Below are 22,669 nucleotides of genomic sequence, written 5' to 3' on the forward strand. Positions count from 1 at the left end.
GCTTTTTTCTTTTTGCTTATGTGGTGCTGAGGAATCGAACCCAGGGTCTCAGGCATGCAAGGCAAGCACTCTACTACTGAGCCACCTTCCCAGCCCCTCATCTTTTTCTTCAATAAATCTTTGCCATTTTACCTCTCCCTCTGTGTCGATGGACTTGTTCTTGAAGGTCATGGAGACAAAGGTATTGCAGTTCTTTAGCATCACTATGCCTCCATTTGACTCACAAGGAGACTGAGACTCACAATGAGAGTCAGTGGGGAGCTGGACCTTATAGCACTACAGAAGGAAGGGATTCTAGAAGCCCACTCTCTCCAGAAGATTTTAGGATCTTCTTATCTGCCCTGGTGGACTAGAATCAGAAAAGGAACTGCAGGCTTTCTCAGTCTAACCATGAGCAAACCCCATAAAAATATTTTAGCTACTTTTTTTTTTTAATAAGCACTCTGTCAATTATCATGAGCTCAGAGCTTTGCTTATGCCAAATCTGAGGAACCCGTAGCAAAGGCACAACCTGAAGGTTTGGAAGAAGCCTTAGTTCATCTGGGTGACAAAGTCCTAAGGGTAGGAAAGGATAAAGGGGAAAGACAGTGAGATGGTCTAGGATTTGGAGACTGAAAAACGTCTACTGCAGGAAACAAATAGTACCGTGGCTGTCTGGGCATCCAGGGCTCCAAGTCTGAGGCAAAGAAACTAGGGAGGACTTCTTGGAAGAAATAAGACTTGAGCTAAATCTTGAAAGATGGATGAGATATGAGGAAGTCAATAAAAGGCAACTTTGGTGAAGACAGAGTAATAGAGACCCAGGTAGAGCCTGGTTGGTAGGGGCCATGTGCAGGCCTGGCCTGAGGGCAGGATGAGCAGGTATAAAGTCCCTTAAGAGGGTGGATTTAGAAAATTAGGCAGAGACATTTAGATGTTAAGCAGTACTGCCAACAGTCCTACTAACAATGCTATGAAAGGTGTTGAGGTAGAAGCAACATGATAAAGTGGAAGTGATTAAATGGGGAGACAGAGCCACTTCTAAGATGCTGGATGTTTTCTATCATGAGTGCTGATCTCATGGGTATAACCATGTTAAAATTTTACAAGTTGTAATATGTGTGTCCTGTACTGCAAGTGAACAAAGCCCTAATCAAATCTTGTCACGATGAAATCAAAGGAAAGAGGAATGGTGGGCTTGACAGTGGAGCATATATTTAAGTAGGAGGGCCAGAACCAGCACAGACACAGAAACCAGTGTCAGCAAGTATTTACTTCTAGGATGTGTGCTCTTACATTGCCAAAACCCAGAGTGCTAAAAAGTGGAATAATTTCTTTTCTTTCTTTCTTCTTTTTCTACTTTGTGTGTGTGTGTGTGTGTGTGTGTGTGTGTGTGTGTGTGTGTGGTGTGTATGCCAGTCCTTGGGCTTGAACTCAGGGCCTAGATACTGTCCTTTTGCTCAAGGCTAGTGTACTCTACCACTGGAGCCACAACTCTTACTTCTAGTACTTTAGTGGAGATAAGAGTCTCATAGACTTACCTGCCCTGGCTGGCTTTGAACTGCAATCATCAGATCTCAGTCTCTGGAGTAGCTAGGCTTACAAGTGTGAGCCACCAGCACCTGGTCAAGTGGAGTTTTTTTTTCCTGGTCCTGGAGCTTGAACTCAGGGTCTGGGCACTGTTCTTGAGCCTCTCTGTGCTCAAGGCTAGTGCTCTACCACTTGAGCCACAGAGCCATTTCCAGCCTTTTCTGTTTATGTGGTACTGAGGAATCGGACCTAGGGCCTCATGCATGCTAGGCAAGCACTCTACCACTGAGCCACTTTCCCAGCCCAAGTGGAGCAATTTCTAAGGGACCAATCTTTGAAAATTCTATGTAAGTGCCTCCTGCAGTTCTGAGATCCTCATCCCACCACTGGCAGAAGCAGGGCTCGCCCTAGAACTTCTGTAGAGTATGATGCTCTTCCCAGATGCAATAGGTAAATGATTCACCCCCAAAACAGACATAAAACCACAAGTACATATATTAGACTCTTATTTTTGTTTAAATTCTACATAGAGGCCAACCTAGTTAATTCTATGTGAGCCTATAAATTTCCTTTTTTTTTTTTTTGGATCCAGTCGTGGGGCCTGAACTCTGGGCCTGGGCGCTGTCCCTCAGCTCTTCAGCTCATGGCTAGCGCTCTACCACTTGAGCTACAGAGCCACTTCTGGCTTTTTTCTTTTTTGCTTATGTGGTGCTGAGGAATTGAACCCAGGGCCTCATGCATGCAAGGTAAGTGCTCTACCACTGAGCCACCTTCCCAGCCCCTAGATTTTCTATAACTTTTTCTATTTTTGAGAAATGAGGTATATAATTTGGGTTATTCTACAAAAGCTTGTTATTTTATAATTGTCAACCATTTACCCAGACTCTCAGAAACTGTTCTAGAAAGATAACATATGCCAGAGATAGGATTAATTAACCAAGAACATAGAGCGATAGACTTCCTCAGGACCTCAGTAGACAGGAAACAATATTTAATAACCCTATTGGAAGAGCTGAGGTCAGTTGCTTAGTCTTCAGTAAATAGAAAATACCTACAAACACAAGCTTAGGAGAACCTCCAAAAATAGCAAATCTCACAGGGAAAAGCAATTCTTTTGTGCTGCTTTTTTTTCCTTTTTTTTCTTTTCTTTTGGTGGTACTGGTGTTTGAACTCAGGGTCTCATGTTTGTTAGGTGCAGGCACTCTATTGCTAAGCTGTATCTCTAGCCACTTCCGGCTTTTTCTGCTTATGTAATGATGAGGAATTGAACCCAGGGCCTCATGTATACAAGGCAAGCACTTTATCACTGAGCCACCTTCCTACCCATCTAGTCCCTTTTTTTGTACTAGTTTATTTTTTTTTTTGCCAGTCCTGGGACTTGAACTAAGGGCCTGGGCTCTGTCCCGGAGCTTCTTTTTTTTTTTTTCAAGGCTAGGGGTCTACCACATGAACCACACAACTCCACTTCTGGCTTTTTCTGTTTATGTAGTACTGAGGAATTGAACCCGGGTCTTCATGTATGCTAGGCAAGCACTCTATCACTAAGCTACATTCCCAGTCTACTAGTTTAGTTTGTTTTGTTTTTGGTCGGTCGTGAGGCTTGAATTCTGGGCCTGGGCACTGTCCCTGAGCTCTTCAGCTCAAGGTAAGTGCTCTACCACTTGAGCCACAGTGTCACTTCCAGTTTTCTGGTGGTTAATTGGGGATAAGAGTCCCATAGACTTTTCCTGCCATCCTGGCTTTCACTCATGATCCTCATGATCCTCAGATCTCAGCCTCCTGAGTAGCTAGGATTACAAGTGTGAGCCACCGGAGCACAGCTTAGTTTAGTTTTTGAAATGGAATCTTACATCCTGCCCAGGCCCACTTCTGAACAACATCTGCTTTCCATTGTAGCTAGGATGATAAGGATGTACCACCACACCTAGATTCTTCTGTTAAAATAGTGCCTCATAGATTTTTCTGCCCAGACTAGCCTAGAATCCCAATCCCCCAATTTTAGCCTTCAATCTAGCTGATAACAGCTAGATTGCCACCACATACAGCTGTGAGTTGAGAAGCAGTCTTGGGAACTTTTCTGCCTGAGTTGGCCTCAAACTATGATTCTCCAGTTCTCAACCTCTAGGTGGCTAGGATGAGCCACCAGTGCCTGGCTCTATTTCTTTTATTGTAATTGTTTGTGGGGCTTGAACTCTGGGCCTGGGCACTGTCTCTGAGCTCTTTAGCTCAAGGTGAGTGCTCTACCACTTGAGCCACAGTGCCACTTCTGGTTTTCTGGTGGATAATTGTAGAAAAGAGTCTCAGGGACTTTCCTGCCTGGGCTGGCTTTGAACCTCAATCCTTAGATCTCAGCCTCCTGAGTAAACTAGGATTACAGACATGAGCCACCAGCACCCAGCTTAATTCAGAAAAAATTTAAAGCAAAGTTGTCAAGCTTCTGTGACCAATAGCCAGCTTCAATATTCTCAAAAGATTTATGCACTCATATAACAAGAGGTTGGGGGACAGTTTTAAGTATGATCTACACAGGCTAATCCCCCCAAACAGGGTTACACTGAAGACAAGTCCATATATATAATGCCAAGAACTGCTCATTTTTATTCTTAATAAACTCTAAAACTATTATCTGGTAAGTCTACATATATACCACACTAATACAGTTCTGAAAACACAAAAACACATTAAGTTTATCATCTGCACTTACATACCACCTTCCATCCATGGATCCCGTTAGAACTGTTTTCGTAAGTTTCCAATGAGATGAGTAAATACTGTTTCCTCCATCTTATATGCAGAAATACTTAAATCTGGGGCAGTTAAGTGGCTTGTCAACAGTTCTAACCCAAGATAAGATCTCAGATTATATGCAAGCTGTCCTCTGGTCTCCTTTTCACACTGACCATCCCTTTGAACTTTCTCATTGGCCCCGGGATAAATCATGCACGCAGGCCCTTGTTTCCCTGGTGATGGAGATGGTTTTCTATTTCTTGCCCTGAAGCTGGCCAGGTGCCCTGACTGTACCACATTTAGACACAAATGCATCAACCATGTGTGAGTGGGGATAGTTTGGCTCCTTGGAAACTTAAGTGGCTTGTGTCAACTGGCCCCAGCCAGCTGAGAGCCACTCCAGGCCACGCTGCTCATTCCTCCACCTCTCAATCAGAGAAGCACAAGAAAATAATGATGTCTCTGTGAGATGAATGAATAAGTAGGAATACCTCACATGCAAATTCAGTGCCTCCTTCCCCCAGCCAAGCTTCAGGAAGAAATCACTCCTAATTGTTGGGAAATATGCCCATAGATCATTACAGTCTCCCTGTTATTGCTCCTATCTATAGATAATAGATCAAAATGTGTTGGTCATTCATACTTTCAATGTTTGTTTGTTTTTTTGAGAGAGAGAGACAAGGTCTCATTGTATAGTCCAGGTTGATCTCAAACTTGTGATCTGTGTGTCTCTACCTCTTTGTTTTTCCTTTGGTCAGTCTTGTGGTTTGAACTCTGGGCCTGGGCACTGTCCCTGAGCTCTTCAGCTCAAGGCAAGTGCTCTATCACTTAAGCCACAGTGCTACTTCCAGTTTTCTGGTGGTTAATTGGAGATAAGGGTCTCAGACTTTCCTGTCTGAGCTGGCTTTGAACTCAGCCTCCTGAGTAGCTAGGGTTATAGGTGTGAGCTAGGGGCACTTGGCTAGATCAATGTTTTATTGACTCATACATGTTTGACATTTTCATTATCTGTATATACCTGGAATTTATTCTTTTCTGATATCTTATGTTCAGAACCTTCTTTTTGCCTCATCTACAGTGCTGTCTTAGTGAATACTGTTTTGATTTGTGATCATCTTGGAAGGTCTTTATTTTCCCATCAATTTTAAAGGATAACTTTGCTGGATATTTTAATCTTGGTGATAGTTAATTTACTTTCAGACCTGGAAAAATATCAGCTCAAGGCGAGCGCTCTACCACTTGAGCTACAGCGCCACTTCCGGTTTTCTGGTGGTTTATTGGAGATAGGAGTCTCACGGTCTGCCCGGGCTGGCTTTGAACCTCGATCCTCAGATCTCAGCCTCCTGAGTAGCAAGGATTACAGGCGTGAGCCACCAGTGCCAGCCACCAGTGCCCGGCTCGCTGTAATCACCTTGAATAAGTTTTCTATTCCTTTGGTTTATGTTTCAGCTCCTTCTACTATCCCATCAATTATCAAGTTTGGAATTCTGATCATGTCTCAGAGTTCTTGAAGGCCACATTCACACTTACTTTTTTCTATATTTCTTTTTGAATGTAATATCCCCTCATCTTTGTTTTCAACCCAATTGACTGATTTGTGTTTAGTAGCTAGGGTTTGAACTCAAGGATTTATACTTGTTAGACAGGTGCTATGCCACTAAAGCTAGATCTGAGAACTTTTTTGAATAGAGTCACATATTTTTGTTCAGCCAGCTTGGACCATTATTCTCCTATTTAAGTCACATCCAACTACTGGTTGAGATGGGTGGGTGGGGGGGGTCTCACTTTTTGGCCTTTGACTGTAATCCTCCTAATCTCTGCTTCCTGAGAAGCAAGGATTTCAGGCATGAGCCACCCTTCACACCTGACCCAATCTCTGATATTTTATTTTGCTTATTCTGGCCTATTGGTGATGTTTTCATTGTTGTGGGTTTTTAGTTTTTTGGTGGAGGGTTGTTTTATTTTTCCAGAATCTTAGTATCCTTGCTGAATTTCTTGTTCATGTTCCTGGCTTTCTCATCTAGCTCTTACAATGACGTCTTAACTTTATTAGCTGTTTGAATCGTCTTTGAGGTCACCGATCATTTCTTAGACTTGGAATTCATTGTCTAGCATTTTAGTTACTTCAATAGTTTTGGATTTAGTTAGGAGTCCTATTAGCTTGTCTTTTCCTGTTTCTTATAGTTCTAAACTGTGATTGCACACCTGTTTTACTATTTTTTTGGAGGGGGTCCGGTCGTGGGGCCCGAACTCTGGGCCTGGGCACTGTCCCTCAGCTCTTCAGCTCAAGGCTAGTGCTCTACCACTTGAGCCACAGCACCACTTCCGGCTTTTTTCTTTTTTTGCTTATGTGGTGCTGAGGAATGGAACCCAGGGCCTCAGGCATGCAAGGCAAGCGCTCTACCACTGAGCCACCTTCCCAGCCCTGCACACCTGTTGAGATGTACATTTCTACCATTTTAGTTGAGTTCTTAGGGAGAAGTGTTTTCTTGAGGGCTAAATCTCCCATTCTCAAAAAAATAAAAAGAAAAATAAAACTACCATAACAACTTTGCCAAGCTGCTGGAGAATGTGAGCTGCATGCTAGCCTAGTTGAGGGTCAGTTGTTTGAGTGAGGGCTATAGTCACATAGACATTTCCTTTCTTTTCATACCTGAAGATGCAGTAGGTCCTCCAAAAACTTCGCAGCCTCCCAGCTGCATCCCTCTTGCTCCAGCAAGAGGAGTACCCCCCCCCTAATTTATGCACCCAAGAGCAGCAATTATTCAAGCCTAGGGTTTCCCCAAGTATGCAGAAGAATATGTAGAAATGGCAGAACTCTGAGACCTGCACTAGAGATGAAGAGCTGAGAAAATATGCCAGCAGGTCTCAAAGCTTGAAATTCCATCCAGCAGTAAGTCAACCTCTAGGAGGAAGAAAGCTGGAGAGATAGTGTTCTATTGAACCTAGGCTCAGCGGGGAATCTGAGGGGAAGACAGTGGAATCCCTTGGCCATGGTCTCAGACTTAGATCTCTTTGTGGTGATCCACAGGTGATGGGGCTCATTCCTGGCCAGTGCCACTCCGGTTTTCTGGTGGTTAATTGGAGGTATGAGTCTCACAGACTTTCCTGCTGGGGCTGGCCTTGAACCATGATTCTCAGATCTCAGCCTCCTGAGTAGTTAGGATTACAGGCATGAGCCATCAGTGCTTGGCTTGCAATGAACTTAAGTATTCAAGTTAAAGACAGAGTCACATTAAGTCAAAGGCATAAACAATATTAACTTTACCAGGAAGCATATTGAAAGACAAACAAGACAAAAGTTAGGTCTCATATATCACTTAACCAAGTTGTGAATGCAAAGGAAAAAGAACTGCTCCATTGAACCCCCAAAATGGAAGAAAGCAAAGCAGGCTTTATACTGATGGAGAAAATAATCGGTCAAACCTACCACATCCCTTTATACCAAAGCTTAAGTCAGAGCAAGGCCTATGTCTCTTCAGTTAGTATGAGAAGTAAGGAAGTTACAGAAAAGTTTGAAGCTGACAGAAGAGACTGATGAGCTTTAAGAAACCTCCTCAGAAACAAGTGCAAAGTGAAGCAACAACTACTGAGGTAAAAGCTGCAGCAAGCTATCAAGTTCTAACTAAGATCACTCAGTGTAGGGAACTCTAAAGCTGAGCTGTTATCCTGGAAAAGGTTTGAGAGGTTGGAACACTGTCTCAACAGCACATTTAGAAGCTGGCCATGAAAGGGTTAAAAGACAACTCTGGAGAGGATTAAGAGACTGGATTGCCAACCCTCCCCTGCTCCCTTTCCTTAGGCTAGCAGCTGTGCTGGGGAACTGGTAGGCTTGACAAAAGACCTTCACAGCTTAACCTTGGACTAGATAAGTGGACATCTTGTCTGGACTTTCCCTGGGCTGCAAAGTCTTCTGTCTCAAAAGAATAAGGGAACCAGTGTCTCTCACAAAGTCTGATTTAGCTCTGATTGTAACAGCAATGTAGATGCTTTATATTTTACATGTATCCATGGGAAGCTTTCTTGTGTGAACTCAAATAAATATGCTTGCTTGTGGGTATTCAAGGCCCAAGTGTTGGAAAGCCTTGGGACTCTTAGTCCCCACTGATTTTCATCTCCTATCTCTCTCTGCCTTTTCTAATTTTCTTCTGCCAGGTATCCTGTCACACTGTCTCAGGCTGCAGTTAGCAACAACTCAGGAAGGAGACTATACTAAGATTTTCAATGCAGACTAAATAGTATCATATTGGAAAATGTTATCTAAAGCTTTCCTAGTTGGAGATGTCTACACTACACTTCAAGGACTGAAAGGACCAGCAGACTCATGTTAGGGGTCAATCCAACAACTTCAAGCCAATGTTTATATACCATTTTGAAAAACTGTAGAGCCCCTAAGAAATAATACTAAATCAGCTGAGCACTGGTGGCTCATGCCTGTAATCCTATTCAGGAGGCTGACATGTGAGGATTGCAACTTGAAACCAGCCTAGGAAGAAAGGCCATGAGACTATCTCTAATTAACTAGCATAAAGCTGGAAGTGGAGATGTGGTTCAAGTGGCAGAGCACCAGCCTTGAAAAGAAAACACCAAGCAAGAGCACAAAGCTCTGAGCACAAGCCCCACTACACAAAAGCAGTACACACACACACACACACACACAGAGAAATATATGAAGTATAGAGAATAGCACATCTGTTTAGAATCTGATTTATTGAATATTTTGAGCCCATTGTTAAGACAGTCTCAAGAAAAGGCTTTTTAAATACTACTGGCTAAAATACACCTGGTAACCCAAGAGTTAAATAGAAACATGTGAGATTAATGTTGACTTCAGAATAAACTGTATTGCCAGTGTGAATCTTTTTTTTTTTTTTGTCAGTCGTGGGGCCTGAACTCTGTCCCTCAGCTCTTCAGCTCAAGGTTAGCGCCCTACCACTTGAGCAGCAGCGCCACTTCCGGCTTTTTCTGCTTATGTGGTGCTGAGGAATTGAACCCAGGGCCCCATGCATGCAAGGCAAGTGCTCTACCACTGAGCCACCTTCCCAGTCCCCAGAATAAGCTGTATTGCTAATAAACACCCATTCTACAGTCCATGAACCAAGGTAGTAACTGTAACTTCCAAGTGTTAAGAAATTTTCTAAGGGTCTGGGTATGGTAGCACATGACTATGATCCTATTTGTGCTTCCTATGTAACTGGGATGAAAGATGCACACAACTATGCCTAACTTTTCGTTGAGATGGGATCTTGCTTTTTGCCCAGGATGGCACCAAACTTCAATCCTTCTGATCTTCATCCCAAGTAGCCACACACCAAACCAGGTCCCCAGACCTTGTTTTGTCAGGATCTACGTGGCTTGTGCTGGCCTGGAGCTCAGTATTCTCTTGCATCACACCAGGTGAGAACATTCATGATTCATGAGAGAAGGCCAAAGTATCAACGTCAACAGGAGTTCAGTTGTTGATTAACTTACAACACTGACTATAAAGTGTGACTGAATTGCTCAATCTTATGACACTTCTCCTGAATAAGAAAGTGATATCTTGAAGTGGACTCTACTGATGAAGACAGTTGAAATTATAACAATATAGCCTTAAATTTAGTATACAAACTTTGTTGGTAAAATAGTAGCAGGGTATGAGGGAACTGACTAAAATGCTACCATGTACTATAGAAAAATGTTTTGTGAAAGGAATTTAACCAATATAGCAAATTTTGGGTTAAGAAATTGTCAGAACCTGGGGAGGGGGGAGGGGGGATACAGGTGGAGGGGGATATGGGGGTAGGATATGGGAAGGGGAAACAAAGGAGGAAGCAACAATGCTTGATAAGAAATGTATTCATTATCTTGCCCATGTAATTGTAACTCCTCTGTACGGTATTTTCATAATAAAAAATTTAAAAAAAATTGTCAGAACCACTCACTATGCTGGATTTGATCAGTCAGCAGCCATTATCATCAAGGTAAGACCACCCAAGAGCAAAAAGAATATGACTTGCATAATTGTTTTTTAGGAATTAAGTTTCTTAAAGTACATACATTTTAGACACATGATATTACAAACTTTAGACTGAATATAAAATTATTTTATTTTTTTTGGGGGGAGTCCAGTCGTGGGGCCTGAACTCTGGGCCTGGGCGCTGTCCCTCAGCTCTTCAGCTCAAGGCGAGCACTCTACCACTTGAGCTATAGCGCCACTTCTGACTTTTTTTCTTTTTGGTTATGTGGTGCTGAGGAATTGAACCCAGGGCCTCATGCATGAAAGGCAAGCACTCCACCACTGAACCTTCCTACCCCAATAAAATAATTTTAAATAGTGGGAAACAAACAAAAATTATTTTAATACTTATTTTACTACAGCAGTCCGAAACTGCAAAGCATTTCCCCAAGGAATGCCTGTGATTTCCAACAAGACCACCAAGGAGATACAATGAAAAAAGGACACTTTATTCAAAAATGGTGTTGAGAAAACTGAATATCCACATAAAAAGAATTAAAATAAACCTACATTGAATGTCATATATGGAAGTCAATTCAAAATGGATTAAGACTAATTTTAAGGCCTGAAACCATAAAATTCTAGAAGAAAGCACAGATAAGTTTCTTGGTATTTAGCATAGCAATGATTTTTTTTTGTTTTTGCATATCACAGGCAACCAAAACCTTAATATCAAACTAACAATCTTGTACATTGAATGGAGACAACAAAATGAAAGTCACAGAACAGAAAAAGCTATTTGAAAAGTGTACATGTAATGAGTTAATATCCAGAATATATAAGGAACTCAAAAAAATATGAAGAAAATAACCTAACTGAAAATGACCAAAGGACAAAAACAGACATTTCTCTAAAGACATATGTTAATGGCCAACATGTGTATAAAAAGATATCAATACCATAATCATGAGGAAAATGCAAATCAAAATCACAAAGAGATACCATCTCACACAAAACTTGGTTCATGCCAATATTACAGATTTATGTTTATAGTGCCAGCTATTTGAGATTCAGAGATCAAGACAATCACAGTTCAAGCCCAAATTGGGCAAAAGTTAGCAAGATTCCCATTTTCAGTCAAGTGAGGTAAAAGCTCAAATTAGCCAGCAAAAAGCCAGAAGTTGAGCCTATGACTCAAGTGGTAGAGCACTAGCCTTAAGGCAAAAAATGCTCAGGGATAGCAGGCCCTATTCAAGCCCCAGGACTGGTGCACGCGTGCGTGCGCGTATACACACACACACACACACACACTGTTGAGACGGTATTTTAAGTGCTCTGTCCATAAACAAATAGCTAAGTAAATGTGATAAAGGTATGTATGCATATCATCCTGACTTTAGTCATTCTGCAATATATTCATTATTAATTGAAAAATCACAGTGTATAATATATAATTTTATGTCAAGTGAAATAATTACTTATTAATAATTCCTTTGGGATCAGACAGTATCAAAAAGTCTTAACATTTTATATCATTGGTCTCTCAGAAGAGAAAGGAGAATAGAAAAAACATCTGAATAATTGAAAAATTTACATACAGGTCTGGGAATGTGGCTCAGTGGTAAAGTGCTTGCCTAACATGCATGAAGCCCTGGGTTCGATTCCTCAGTACCACATACACAAAAAAAGCAGGAAGTGGTGCTGTGGCTCAAGTGTAGAGTACTAACCTTGAGCAAAAGCAGCTCAGGGACAGTGCCCAGGCCTTGAGTTTAAGCCCCAGGACTGGCAAAAAAAATGTCTTTTTTTCCCATACAGTGACCCCTCAACTATCGCAAGAGTTATATTCCAGAGACTCCTGCAATAGGTGAAAATCCACGACATCCCAGTGTTGTCCCTTGATATACTGCAGTTCACTTATTGCTACTTTGTGGATTTTTACCTATCATGGGAGTCTCTGGAATATAACACCCACCGATAGGTGAGGGATCACTATTTACATGCTTGTTTTGTTTGGTTTTAAACCCACAATACTGTGAAGCCACAATAAGTGAACCATGATATAGCAAGGGACGACTGTTTTTGTGAACGACATGAACCTACACACTTAAAAAGTAAATTCAAAAGAGGATAAATTCAGCAAAACCTATACACATACACATCAAAATCAATTCAGAGGAAACAAAAGACAAGTCTCCTGAAAACAGCCAGAGAAAACTTTGTTTTCCCCTTTGTATCATATCAGAGCTTAACTCAGGGCGAGATGCTTCTAATAAGTTTTCTTTTTTTTCTTTTTTGGGTCCGGTCATGGGGCCTGATCTCTGGGCCTAGGCGCTGTCCCTCAGCTCTTCAGCTCAAGGCTAGCGCTCTACCACTTGAGCCACAGCGCCACTTCTAGCTTTTTTCTTTTTGCTTATGTGGTGCTGAGGAATCGAACCCAGGGCCTCATGTATGCAAGGCAAGCGCTTTACCACTGAGCTACCTTCCCAGCCCCCTAATAAGCTTTCTTAAACACAGCTGGCACCTACCACTTCAGCCACACCTGCAGTCCAGTATTTTGCTGTTAATTTAGGAGATGGAGTCTCACTGACTTTTCTGTCCTGACAGGCTTCCAACCATGATCTCCCAACCATGTCTTCCAGGTGTGTGTAGCTAATATTTTTTTGTATATGTGTCAGTCCTGGGACTTGAACTCAAAAAGTGGACACTGTCTCTAAGCTCTTTGTGCTGGAGGTTGGTGCTTTTTGAGCCACAGCTTCAATTCTGGCTTTTTAAAGAGTTAATTTGTAGCCAAGTGTAGGTAAGAGTCTCATAGATTTTCCTGCCTGGGATGGCTTTCAAGTCTCATCCTCAGATCTCAGCTTCCCATTCTAGCTAAGATCTGTAAGTGAGCCACGGGTGACAAACTCAGAGTAGCTTTTTTTGTTATTGTTGTTGACTGAAGGGCTTGAACTCTGGAGGTTTTTTTTGTTTTTTTTTTGGTCGGTGGTGAGGCTTGAATTCTGGGCCTGATTGCTGTCCTTCAGCTCTTCAGCTCAAGGCTAGCCCCCTACCACTTGAGCCACAGCACCACTTCCAGCTTTTTCTGCTTATGTGGTGCTGAGGATTCAAACCCAGGGCCTCATGCATGTGAGGCAAGCACTCTAGCACGGAGCCAACTTTCTAGCCCTCTGGAGATTTTTTTAAGTAACATGTTTATATAAGGAAAAAAGGTATTTGAATTACTACACATTTGCCAATGAAATCACAAAGGTAGAAAGCTATGATGTATTTTAATTTGCTGAAACAAAAGAACTGTCAACATTGAATTTTGTATCCAGAAAAATCATGAATTAGGGAAAAGTAACAGCAGATCAACTCCAAAAGAAATGCTAAAATAGTTTTTCAGCTGGAAAGAGTATGATACCAATGTAAACATCGAACATTAGGAATTAAGGAAGCATACCAGAAATAAAAAAAAAAACTTTTGAGTTTTTTTTAAAGAAAAAATTTAGCTGGGTGCATTGACACATACCTATAATCCCTGAATTTAGGAGTCAGAGGCAGGAGGATTACAAGTTTGAGAGCCACCTGAACTATACAAGATTCTGTCTTAAATAAAAATAAGGAAACAAAACAAAAACAACTCTGTAATAATTTTAAGTGACAATTACAACATTCATAGGTTTCATAATTTTAATAGACAACGAAACAGAGAAAAATTATATAAATAGTTAAGATTTCTACAATCCACTTAAACAGTTAAAATATTGTCTTTAAGGGATTCATATAACTGTTTATAATAACAAAAGAAGAACTATACAAGAAGACAGTTGCACATAATAAATAATAAAAAATGCTCAAAAGACTACTGAAGAGGGCCCAAGGAGAGAAAACAGAAACAGAAAAATATTGTAATACAGAGCCTATAATCCTAAATTACTCAGGATGCTGAGATCTGAGGATCACAGTTGGGAGCCAATCCAAGAAGATTAAGTCCATGAGACTCTGGTCTCCATCACCAAAAAGCCAGAAGTGAATCTGTGGCTCAAGTGGTAGAATGTCAACCTTGAACAAAAGAACTTCAGGAACAGAGCCAGGTCCTGAGTGCATGCATCTACCAACCCATACAATCAAAATAAAATAAAATAAAAAATAATATAGACAGATTTAAAAAGGATGGAAAAGACATACCACACAAGCCAGGTGGTTTACACTACTTGGGAGACAGAGATTGTGAGGATTAAAATTCAAAGGCCAGTCTGGGCAAAAGGTTTAGCTAGATCCTATCTCAACAACAAACAGGTGGGATCAGTAGCATGCACCTGTTTCCCAGTTGGTGACATTCCCAGCTGGCTGAGCAAAAAATTGAGACCCTATCTCAAAAATAGCCAAAATAAAAAGGGTTTGGAGGTATGGCTCAAGTTGTAGAGTACCTGCCTAACAAATGCAAGATCCTGAGTTCAAAACCCAGTAGCACCAAAGACAAAACAAAACAAAAAACATCTAATCAAAAGAAAAACATGCTAATCAAAAGAAAAATGGATTGTTCTCGTCTATTCAGAAGGTGAAGGTCATCAGACAGCCTGCAGAACAGGCTAGCCTAGCAAAAGGTAGAGAGACTCCCATCTCAAAATTAGCCAGTTGTTGTTGCATATGCCTACTATTCCAAGCTATGAGTGATAACAGTCATAGATAGGAAAGCTATCCAAGACCAACTTGAGCAAAAATACGAGATCTTATACAAAAATAACTAAAGCAAAAAAGGGCCAGAGGTGTGGCTCAAGTGGTAGAGTACTTGCCTAATAAGCATGAGACTCTTAGTACAAACTCGATTACTGGCAAAAATTAAAAAATTTAAAAAGAAAAAAGAAAAAATGCTTCTAAGATATTGTTAGCAAATTAGTGAGAATAAAGCCAGATATTACATAATGACAAAAGGATCAACTTACCACGAATATATACCAAAGATATTTGTGTGCTCAATAACAAAACTGTCATTTTATCAAAAGTTAATAGAACTGAAGGGAAAACAGAACCATAATTACAGCACCATATCTGTCTAAAATAATGAAATCACACAAAATGTTTTCTGACCATAATAAAACAAACAACAAAAATTACTAATAGAAGTAATTAGACTAACCTTTAAATAAGTGGAAATGTAAATGTCAAGAAAATTAGAAAACATTCTGAATTGAACAAATATGAAAATACAGTACAACAAAATACTGTGGATAAAGCAAACATATATCCTTAAAGGCAAGTTCATAGAAAGCACATTTTCAAAACTATGAAACTATTTTTTTCAAATTGTAGTCCTTACTAGTCCCCAAAGTATAATTTATTTGTTCTCCAGTAAACTGGTTTTAATCTTGCTCAACATCATGATGGAAAACAGCAAATTTAAGATATTAAATATTTTGTTAGAAAAGAATGATTTTAACAATTTAAGCTTCTTTTATAAATTTGAAAAGAGCAAATAAACACAAGGCAAATAGAAAGGAGAACATAATAAAACTTCAAAGAGAAAGCCAACAAAAATATTAATAAAATACAGCCTAGTTCTTTGAAAAAAATCAATAAAATTAATAAGCCTAAATTATTAGGGTTATTATTTTCTACTAATACAAAGGAAGAAGACACAAAAGACCACTATCAGAAACAATGAAGAAAATATCACTATGGCAAAAACATGAAATGGTAAAAGAATACACAAACAATTCTACAAGCAAAATTTGCAACCATTCAGATAAAATGTACCAGCTTCTTAAAAATCATATCATATATTCAATTAGAAATATATCACTGAGTTGCTTACTATTAAATTTAGTTCATAGTAAAATCCTTCTTAAATAGAAATCTTGAGGCCACTATGGCTCCAATGGTAAATTCCACAAATATTTAAATAACAATGTAATTCTACACATCTCCTTCAGAAAACAGGTAGAATAATTCCAATTCATTATATAAGAAACAAAGGTCACCTAATTTTATTTTTTTTTGTTGATCCTGGGGCTTAAACTCTGGGCCTGGGCGCTGTCCCTGAGCTCTCAAGCACTCTACCACTTGAGCTACAGCGTCACTTCTGGTTTTCTGGTCGTTAACTGAGTCTCATGAACTTTCCTGCCTGGGGTGGCTTTGAACCTTGATCCTTAGATCTCAGCCTCCTGAGTAGCTAGGATTACACATATAAGCCAATGGTACCCTGCTACGGTCATTTTAATTTTGAAGCCAAAAATGCAAAGCGCTCCCATAAAACAAAAAAAAAATCCAAGATTAGCAAGTTGAAACCAGGTGAAAGTGGCTCAGGCATGTAATCCTAGCTGCTCAGGAGGTTGAGATCTGAGGATCATGGTTGGAAGCCAGCCCAGGCAGAAAAGTTCATGAGAAGGAAGTGGTGCTGTGGCTCAACTGGTAGAGTGCTTGCCTTGAGCTGAAGAGCTGAGGGATAGTGTGCACCCAGGTCCAGAGTTCAAGCTCCACAACCGACCAAAAAAAAAAAAAAGGAGAAAGAAAAGTTCATGAGACTCTAATCACAAAAAAGCCAGAAGTATAGCTGTGGCTCAAGTGATAGAGCACTATCCTTGTGCAAGAGAAGCTCAAAGACAGTGCCCAAGCCCTGACTTCAAGCCCCAGGACACAGACACACATACATACATACACACAAACTTTAAATTCCCAAGAATGTATTATGCAGCTCAGTTGATGAAGCACAGCTTTTACCTAGTCCCACACTATCGGTTGTGTTTATATCACTATGTGGTCTGCTGAGTGTTTTCCTGCTCTAAATTTTGTGAAAAAATGCCTCCCAAGAAAGCAAATAGTGCTGAAAAAGCAAAATAAAAGTTATGGTAATCCTTATAAGTCAAAAAGGACATACAATGATATGATAAACTGAAAACTTTAGATTTGTTGAAAGGTGGTATATCTTTAGTAAAAATTGGCCAGCATTATGGGAAAATGAGTCAAGTACACTCAGTAGAGAAATGAACCTCTACACATTCTGAGCACTTGAAGCTTTTCTCAACAGTACTCTCTTTGGAAAGCAAGGATGCCAAGGATACTAAGGGTCACAGTACTGCATAATCCCAGCAGTCATTAGGGTGAGGCAGAATGGCAAGTTTCAAGCTCAAAAAAACAAAAGAAAAACAAGCTTGGCACCAGTGGCTCAAATCTATGATCCTAGCTACTCAAAGGCTGAGATCTGAGGATAAGAGTTTTAAGCCAACCCAAGCAGGAAAGCCCGTAAGACTCTTTTCTCCAATTGACCACCAAAAGAGCAGGAAGTGGAGCTGTGGCTCAAAGTGGTAGAGTGCTAGCCTTGAGTGAAAAAGCTCAGAGACAGAGCTCAGGGCACTCAAAAAACCTCAAAACACACACACACACACACACACACACACACACACACACAGAGCGGTCATATTTAAAATAATAACTAGAAAATTAATACAATTACTAGTTAGGAAACAAACTTAAGACTGAATTCTGAGGAAAGAAACCCATTACTTTCAAAAGCAACATAGAAGTTGCTTTTTTAAAAAGTGTCTAAAATTTAAAGATATGTGGCTGTGGGCATGGTTCAAGTGGTGAAGTACCTGTCCAGTAAGCACAAGACCCTGAGTTCAATCCTGAGTTTTTTTAAAAAAAAGTGAATTACCTTGGACAAAAATTTTAAGTCATGCCAGGCATGTCTCATGCCTGTAATCCTAGCTCCTTAGGAAGCTAAGATCTGAAGATTGTGGTTTAAAGCCAGCCCAGACAGGAAAGTCTGTGAGACTCTTATCACCAATAACTAATCAGAAAAAGCTGGAAGTGGCGTTGTAGCTCAAGTAGTAGAGCACTAGCCTTGAGCACAAAGAGGATCAGGGACAGCACCCAGGCTGAGTTCAATCCCCAGGACTGGCAAAAAATAAATAAAAATAAATGTTAAGTCATTTGTAATTTTTCTGTTTTGATGGTGCTGGGGATTTGAATCTGGAACCTCACATATACTAGGTAATATCAATAAACTGTATCTTCAGCCTTGTAATTCTATTTTTATCCCATCAGAATGTAAACTGTTTGGTAATAATCTGATTGCTAAATGAAATGCACTTTGCAGTGTTTTCTTTACTTTCAGGTAATTTTTTTGTCTTGTTTTTCTGAGAGTGAATTTTGCTATGCGTACCTAGGCTAGCCTCAAACTCACTATGTATCCTTGAACTCATTATAATACTCCTGCCTTTCCTTCCCAAATTGCTGAGATTACAAGTATGTACCACCAACCTAGCTGCTTACTTTTTAGATAATCTATATTTAAACATAACCCAAAGCTTCCATGTCCATTAAAATGGGAAAAAAATGTCCATGTTTGCTTAAAACTAAGCATAACAAATCAAACAAAAACAAAATCAAACATCAAGTATTAAATTATTCCCCAAAATATTGTGGAATACCATGGAATTATAAAGTCAGAAAGAAGTTTACGCTACAAATATTTCTATAGTTTCTATATATAATTCTCCAAAATTACTTGTATTAATCTGAATCAAATTTTAAGATACATATATCTTCAATAAACCCATAGAACCATTTCAGTACATTATGAATGATTATTACTTATAGATGTTATAGCAGAATAAATTTTGGTTCAAGTAACTAAAGAACTATAATAACACTTGTAAGACATTTGGTGATAAGAGGGGTTTCTTTCATCACCATTGACAAAGTAGTACTTTTTTTCTGGGACCATTTTACAACAGACCTAGACAAACTTTATAACAAGACAGCTTACAAACATATCTATTATATGTTCTATATATATTTTAGAGAAACTGGCTAAAAGAGTTCTGTCACAAAACAGAAACATCTAATTTGCTGCTCTAACTGAGGAGCTTTAAATATGCCAACAAGCTGACATTATGAGCATATGAAGGAAATTAAGTTTCTACATGGCAAGCTTATGTCAGTATCTTTCTTTAACCATAGCCAATTAATATTTTAATATTATATTCCTCTAAAGTCCTCAGCTGTAAGGGGATGATACACTGTAACAACAAGTATTCTTTAAAGAGATGTCAACTCCACAAGCCGTTCTTGCTTTTCCTTATTAATCACTTTTAAGCTTTCATGGTAAAAATAAAAGTTTTTGAATAGTATGTTTCAAAGATAAAAATCACATTTTATTATTAGGAAAACATTATTACTAGGAGTTTAATGCACACACAATAAATTTAGTAGTACCTTCTGGTAGTTATTATGAGGAAACAGGTTCTTAAGAAAATCTAAAATCTTAATAGTGTACTTCTTAAGCTCCCTCTGCTGGCTACCAACCTAAATAAAGGAAAAAAATGTAGGCCTGTCTTCTTTGGGGAGATAAAAGGCTATGCAAGCTTAAGGACAAAACTGGCAATGCTACTGTTGAAACTGAAAGAGAACTATAACTGGCAATAATTAATGATAGCAGAGATTTCTAAATATTTACAACACACAAAAAATTATAAATGAGGGGATAGATATGCCAATCACTGTGCCCACAAGTACATATAAGTATTGTGTGCCACTTAAAAATAATCATATATACATAAAAAGAGGATTCTATTAAATTGGGACAAAGTCTTACGAATAACTCCCCTAATAAGAATGTGAGACTTCCATAGGCTGGAAGGAGAAGGAATTGTAAAGAAGTGGCATTAATGCCAAATTTGAATGTGTTAATCATTAAATTGGTAGGTCAAAATACAAAAATATTTAGCACAAAATAAATTAACTGTAAGTGCTTATGAATTAACATAAAAATTAAGAACTAAAATACTATTTCACAAACCACTAGGACAAAAAGCTATATTTCACACTATTTAATCTACTTACTTTCAATATTAAGGTTTATTTTTCTTCCAGAGTAAGGTTAAGTAACAGGATGTTTAAATGAACATCCACTTAGATAAAATATTACTGCTTAAACATGGCTAAGAAATACTTGCATGTAATAAATATATTTTATGTTTAGCTTAACAGGCACCATCTTAAAAGCAGAAAAGCTTTTTTAACCAATAAATAAATTACATTCAAGAAAACAAGGTGTTTAAATCTGAAGTATATCTTTAAATGTTTTTCTTCATATAGCACCCAAACTTCTAAACTGTCTAGAAAGAATCTCCTAAAATATAACTCCACCTTGAGTCATAAAAATTCCCCTCAAAAAAATCAGCTAAGACAAATTTACGATTTATATTAATTCCCCCTTCAATTAGCAATTGCCAATTTATTGAAAGTAAATGAATTGTATGTAATCTGTTAGTGCTGAAAATCTGAAATATACATATGTAAAAGTCACTCTTTCTGACAGTATTTAAAATATTGCATCTCTGGTGGCAAATCTGAAAACTATTAAGCATTTTCATCTCTAGTTCTCATACTTCCACCTCTACTCCCACCTTTTTTATCCTCTTAACATCCATCCAGCATTGTTAGTTTTTGTAAATACCCTTACTTATCCCAACACAAAAATTGACAATACTCCTTGGTAAAAAAAGAAATCCCATAATAATACAAACCTACAGCTTTGTACCCAAACTGTGGCACAGGCTAAATGATATGAAAAAAAAAAATAATAAGTGGCCCTTATTGATGCTGCCAGAATGCTCCATAATGGTTTGAGAATTTGCTGATGTAATCCTGAAGAATGTTTTCAACAAATTTTGCAGACAAATATCAGAGAATAAGTCTTTGATTGATAATTTTTCTATTTATTTCTGCCAAGGCGACTGAAAACACGAAAGCCTTTTCATCAGAGAGGTTAGCATAGATGTCAATTTCCTTTTCCTGTTTTTCTGTTAAAAGAAAAAGGGAAAGCTTAACACGGAAGGCAGTATTTTTTCAAAATAAAAATTTAAAACTTTTAGCTATTAAATGGCAATATAATGCATAAGATAGTAACATTCGACGTTATACTACTGAATTGAAAAAGATTTTTGTTAGTCAGAGGTACTCTTGGAATGAAGACCAAATGAAGAATATATATTTCTTTGTACAGTCTAATGGCTATATCATTCTGTAATAATCTTGTGTCTATTAGTATGAATTTCTCAAAATTTTCTCACTCTACAAGATGGTCCATACTGAACATTAATGGTAACTTTATTAATACATGATCATCTCCACCTTAACCCGCTTAGAAGAAACAAGAATAACTGACTTTTTAATTTCTATTTTTCTCTTCTTGATGGATCCAAATTCAAAGCTCATAATAGAAAATTTGAGAAAAAGAAACATTAAAATATGAAACAAAGTAAAAATTAACATCTTGTTAATTTTTTATTAAGCAAGTTATTATAAAGGTGATGTACAGAAGGGCTACTGTTTTGTAAATTGTGTAGTAAGTACATTTCTTTTTGGATAATGTCATCACTTCCTTCATTCTCATCCAGTTTCTTCCTCTTGTCCCCCCGCTCATAAGCTGTATAGTTCATTTTTAACATAGGATTTACTGCGTACCACTGCTGCATTTTTGATATGTATTATTCTGAACTTTTTAAGGCTTTACTAATAATCATTTTTTCTTCTTTTTCTGTCTATGTGTAACGGTACGTGTACTTGCAAGTATAGAAGGGCTTTGAACTCAGGGCCTCAGGCTTTCTCTCAGCATTTTGCTTATGGCTAGTGCTCTACCACTTGTACAATACCTTAGGTCCAGCTTTTTTCCTGGTAAATTGAGAATAAGAGGATTTTTCAGCTTATGCCTGGCTATGAACTGTGGTCCTCAGATCTCAGCCTCCTGAGAAGCTAGTATTATAGTCATGAGCTACCACTATGCAACTTTTTGTAATTTTTGCTAATTTAATCACAGTTAAATGTGCATATCATCTAGTCAAATTATTTTTACAAAAACTCTTTAAATTCAACTACTTTTTCAAGTTGCTCCTTTATGGCTTGGCTTGTTTTTGTGCCAGTCCTGAACTGGGGACCTGGGCTCTATTCCCGAGTTCTTTTTCTCAAGGCTAGTGCTCTACCACTTTGGGCCGGTGTTTTGGTAATTAATTGGAGATAAAAGTCTCAGGGACTTTCCTGTCCAGGCTAGCTTCAAGCCTCAAGCCTCAGATCTCAGCCTCTCTTTTTTTTTTGTCATGGGGCTGGAACTCAGGGCCTGGGTGCTGTCTGAGCTCTTTTGTTTAAGGCTAGCTCTCTACCCTTTGAGCCACAGTGCCACTTCTGGGTTTTCTGGTTGTTAATTAGAGATAAGAGTCTCACAGACTTTCCTGCCCCAGCTGGCTTTGAACTACAATGCTTAGATCTCAGCCTCCTGAGTAGCTAGGATTACAGGCATGAGCCACTGCCACTTGACTTCCTTTTTTATTTTTTGTTTTTGTTTTTTTTTAAATCGATCTAAGAGTCATCCTCCACACAGGCTGTGACAGGCATTGGTGATAAGAATGCTCTCATCTACGGAAGCTAGACTGTACCACTTTATTTTATTTATTTATTTTTATTGTAAAGATACTATACAGAGGGTTACAGTTACATGAGTGAGGTAATGAG

The 22,669-nt window shown here is 38.8% G+C and overlaps 1 protein-coding gene across 1 annotated transcript in view; it reads right to left on the reverse strand.

Moving 5' to 3' along the window:
• Positions 1-18,070: 18,070 nt before the first annotated feature.
• LOC106000845 (chromosome unknown open reading frame, human C16orf87) overlaps positions 18,071-22,669 on the reverse strand; it is a 40,081-nt gene continuing 35,482 nt past the window's right edge. The window contains exon 4 of the mRNA XM_013036070.1: positions 18,071-20,964. Within this exon, the coding sequence (XP_012891524.1) occupies positions 20,846-20,964 (119 nt within the window). The 3' untranslated portion in view covers positions 18,071-20,845. The remainder of the gene's footprint in view (positions 20,965-22,669) is intronic.

This window comes from Dipodomys ordii, unplaced genomic scaffold (assembly GCF_000151885.1).
Source record: "Dipodomys ordii isolate 6190 unplaced genomic scaffold, Dord_2.0 Scaffold247, whole genome shotgun sequence".
Classification (NCBI taxonomy): Eukaryota; Metazoa; Chordata; class Mammalia; order Rodentia; family Heteromyidae; genus Dipodomys; species Dipodomys ordii.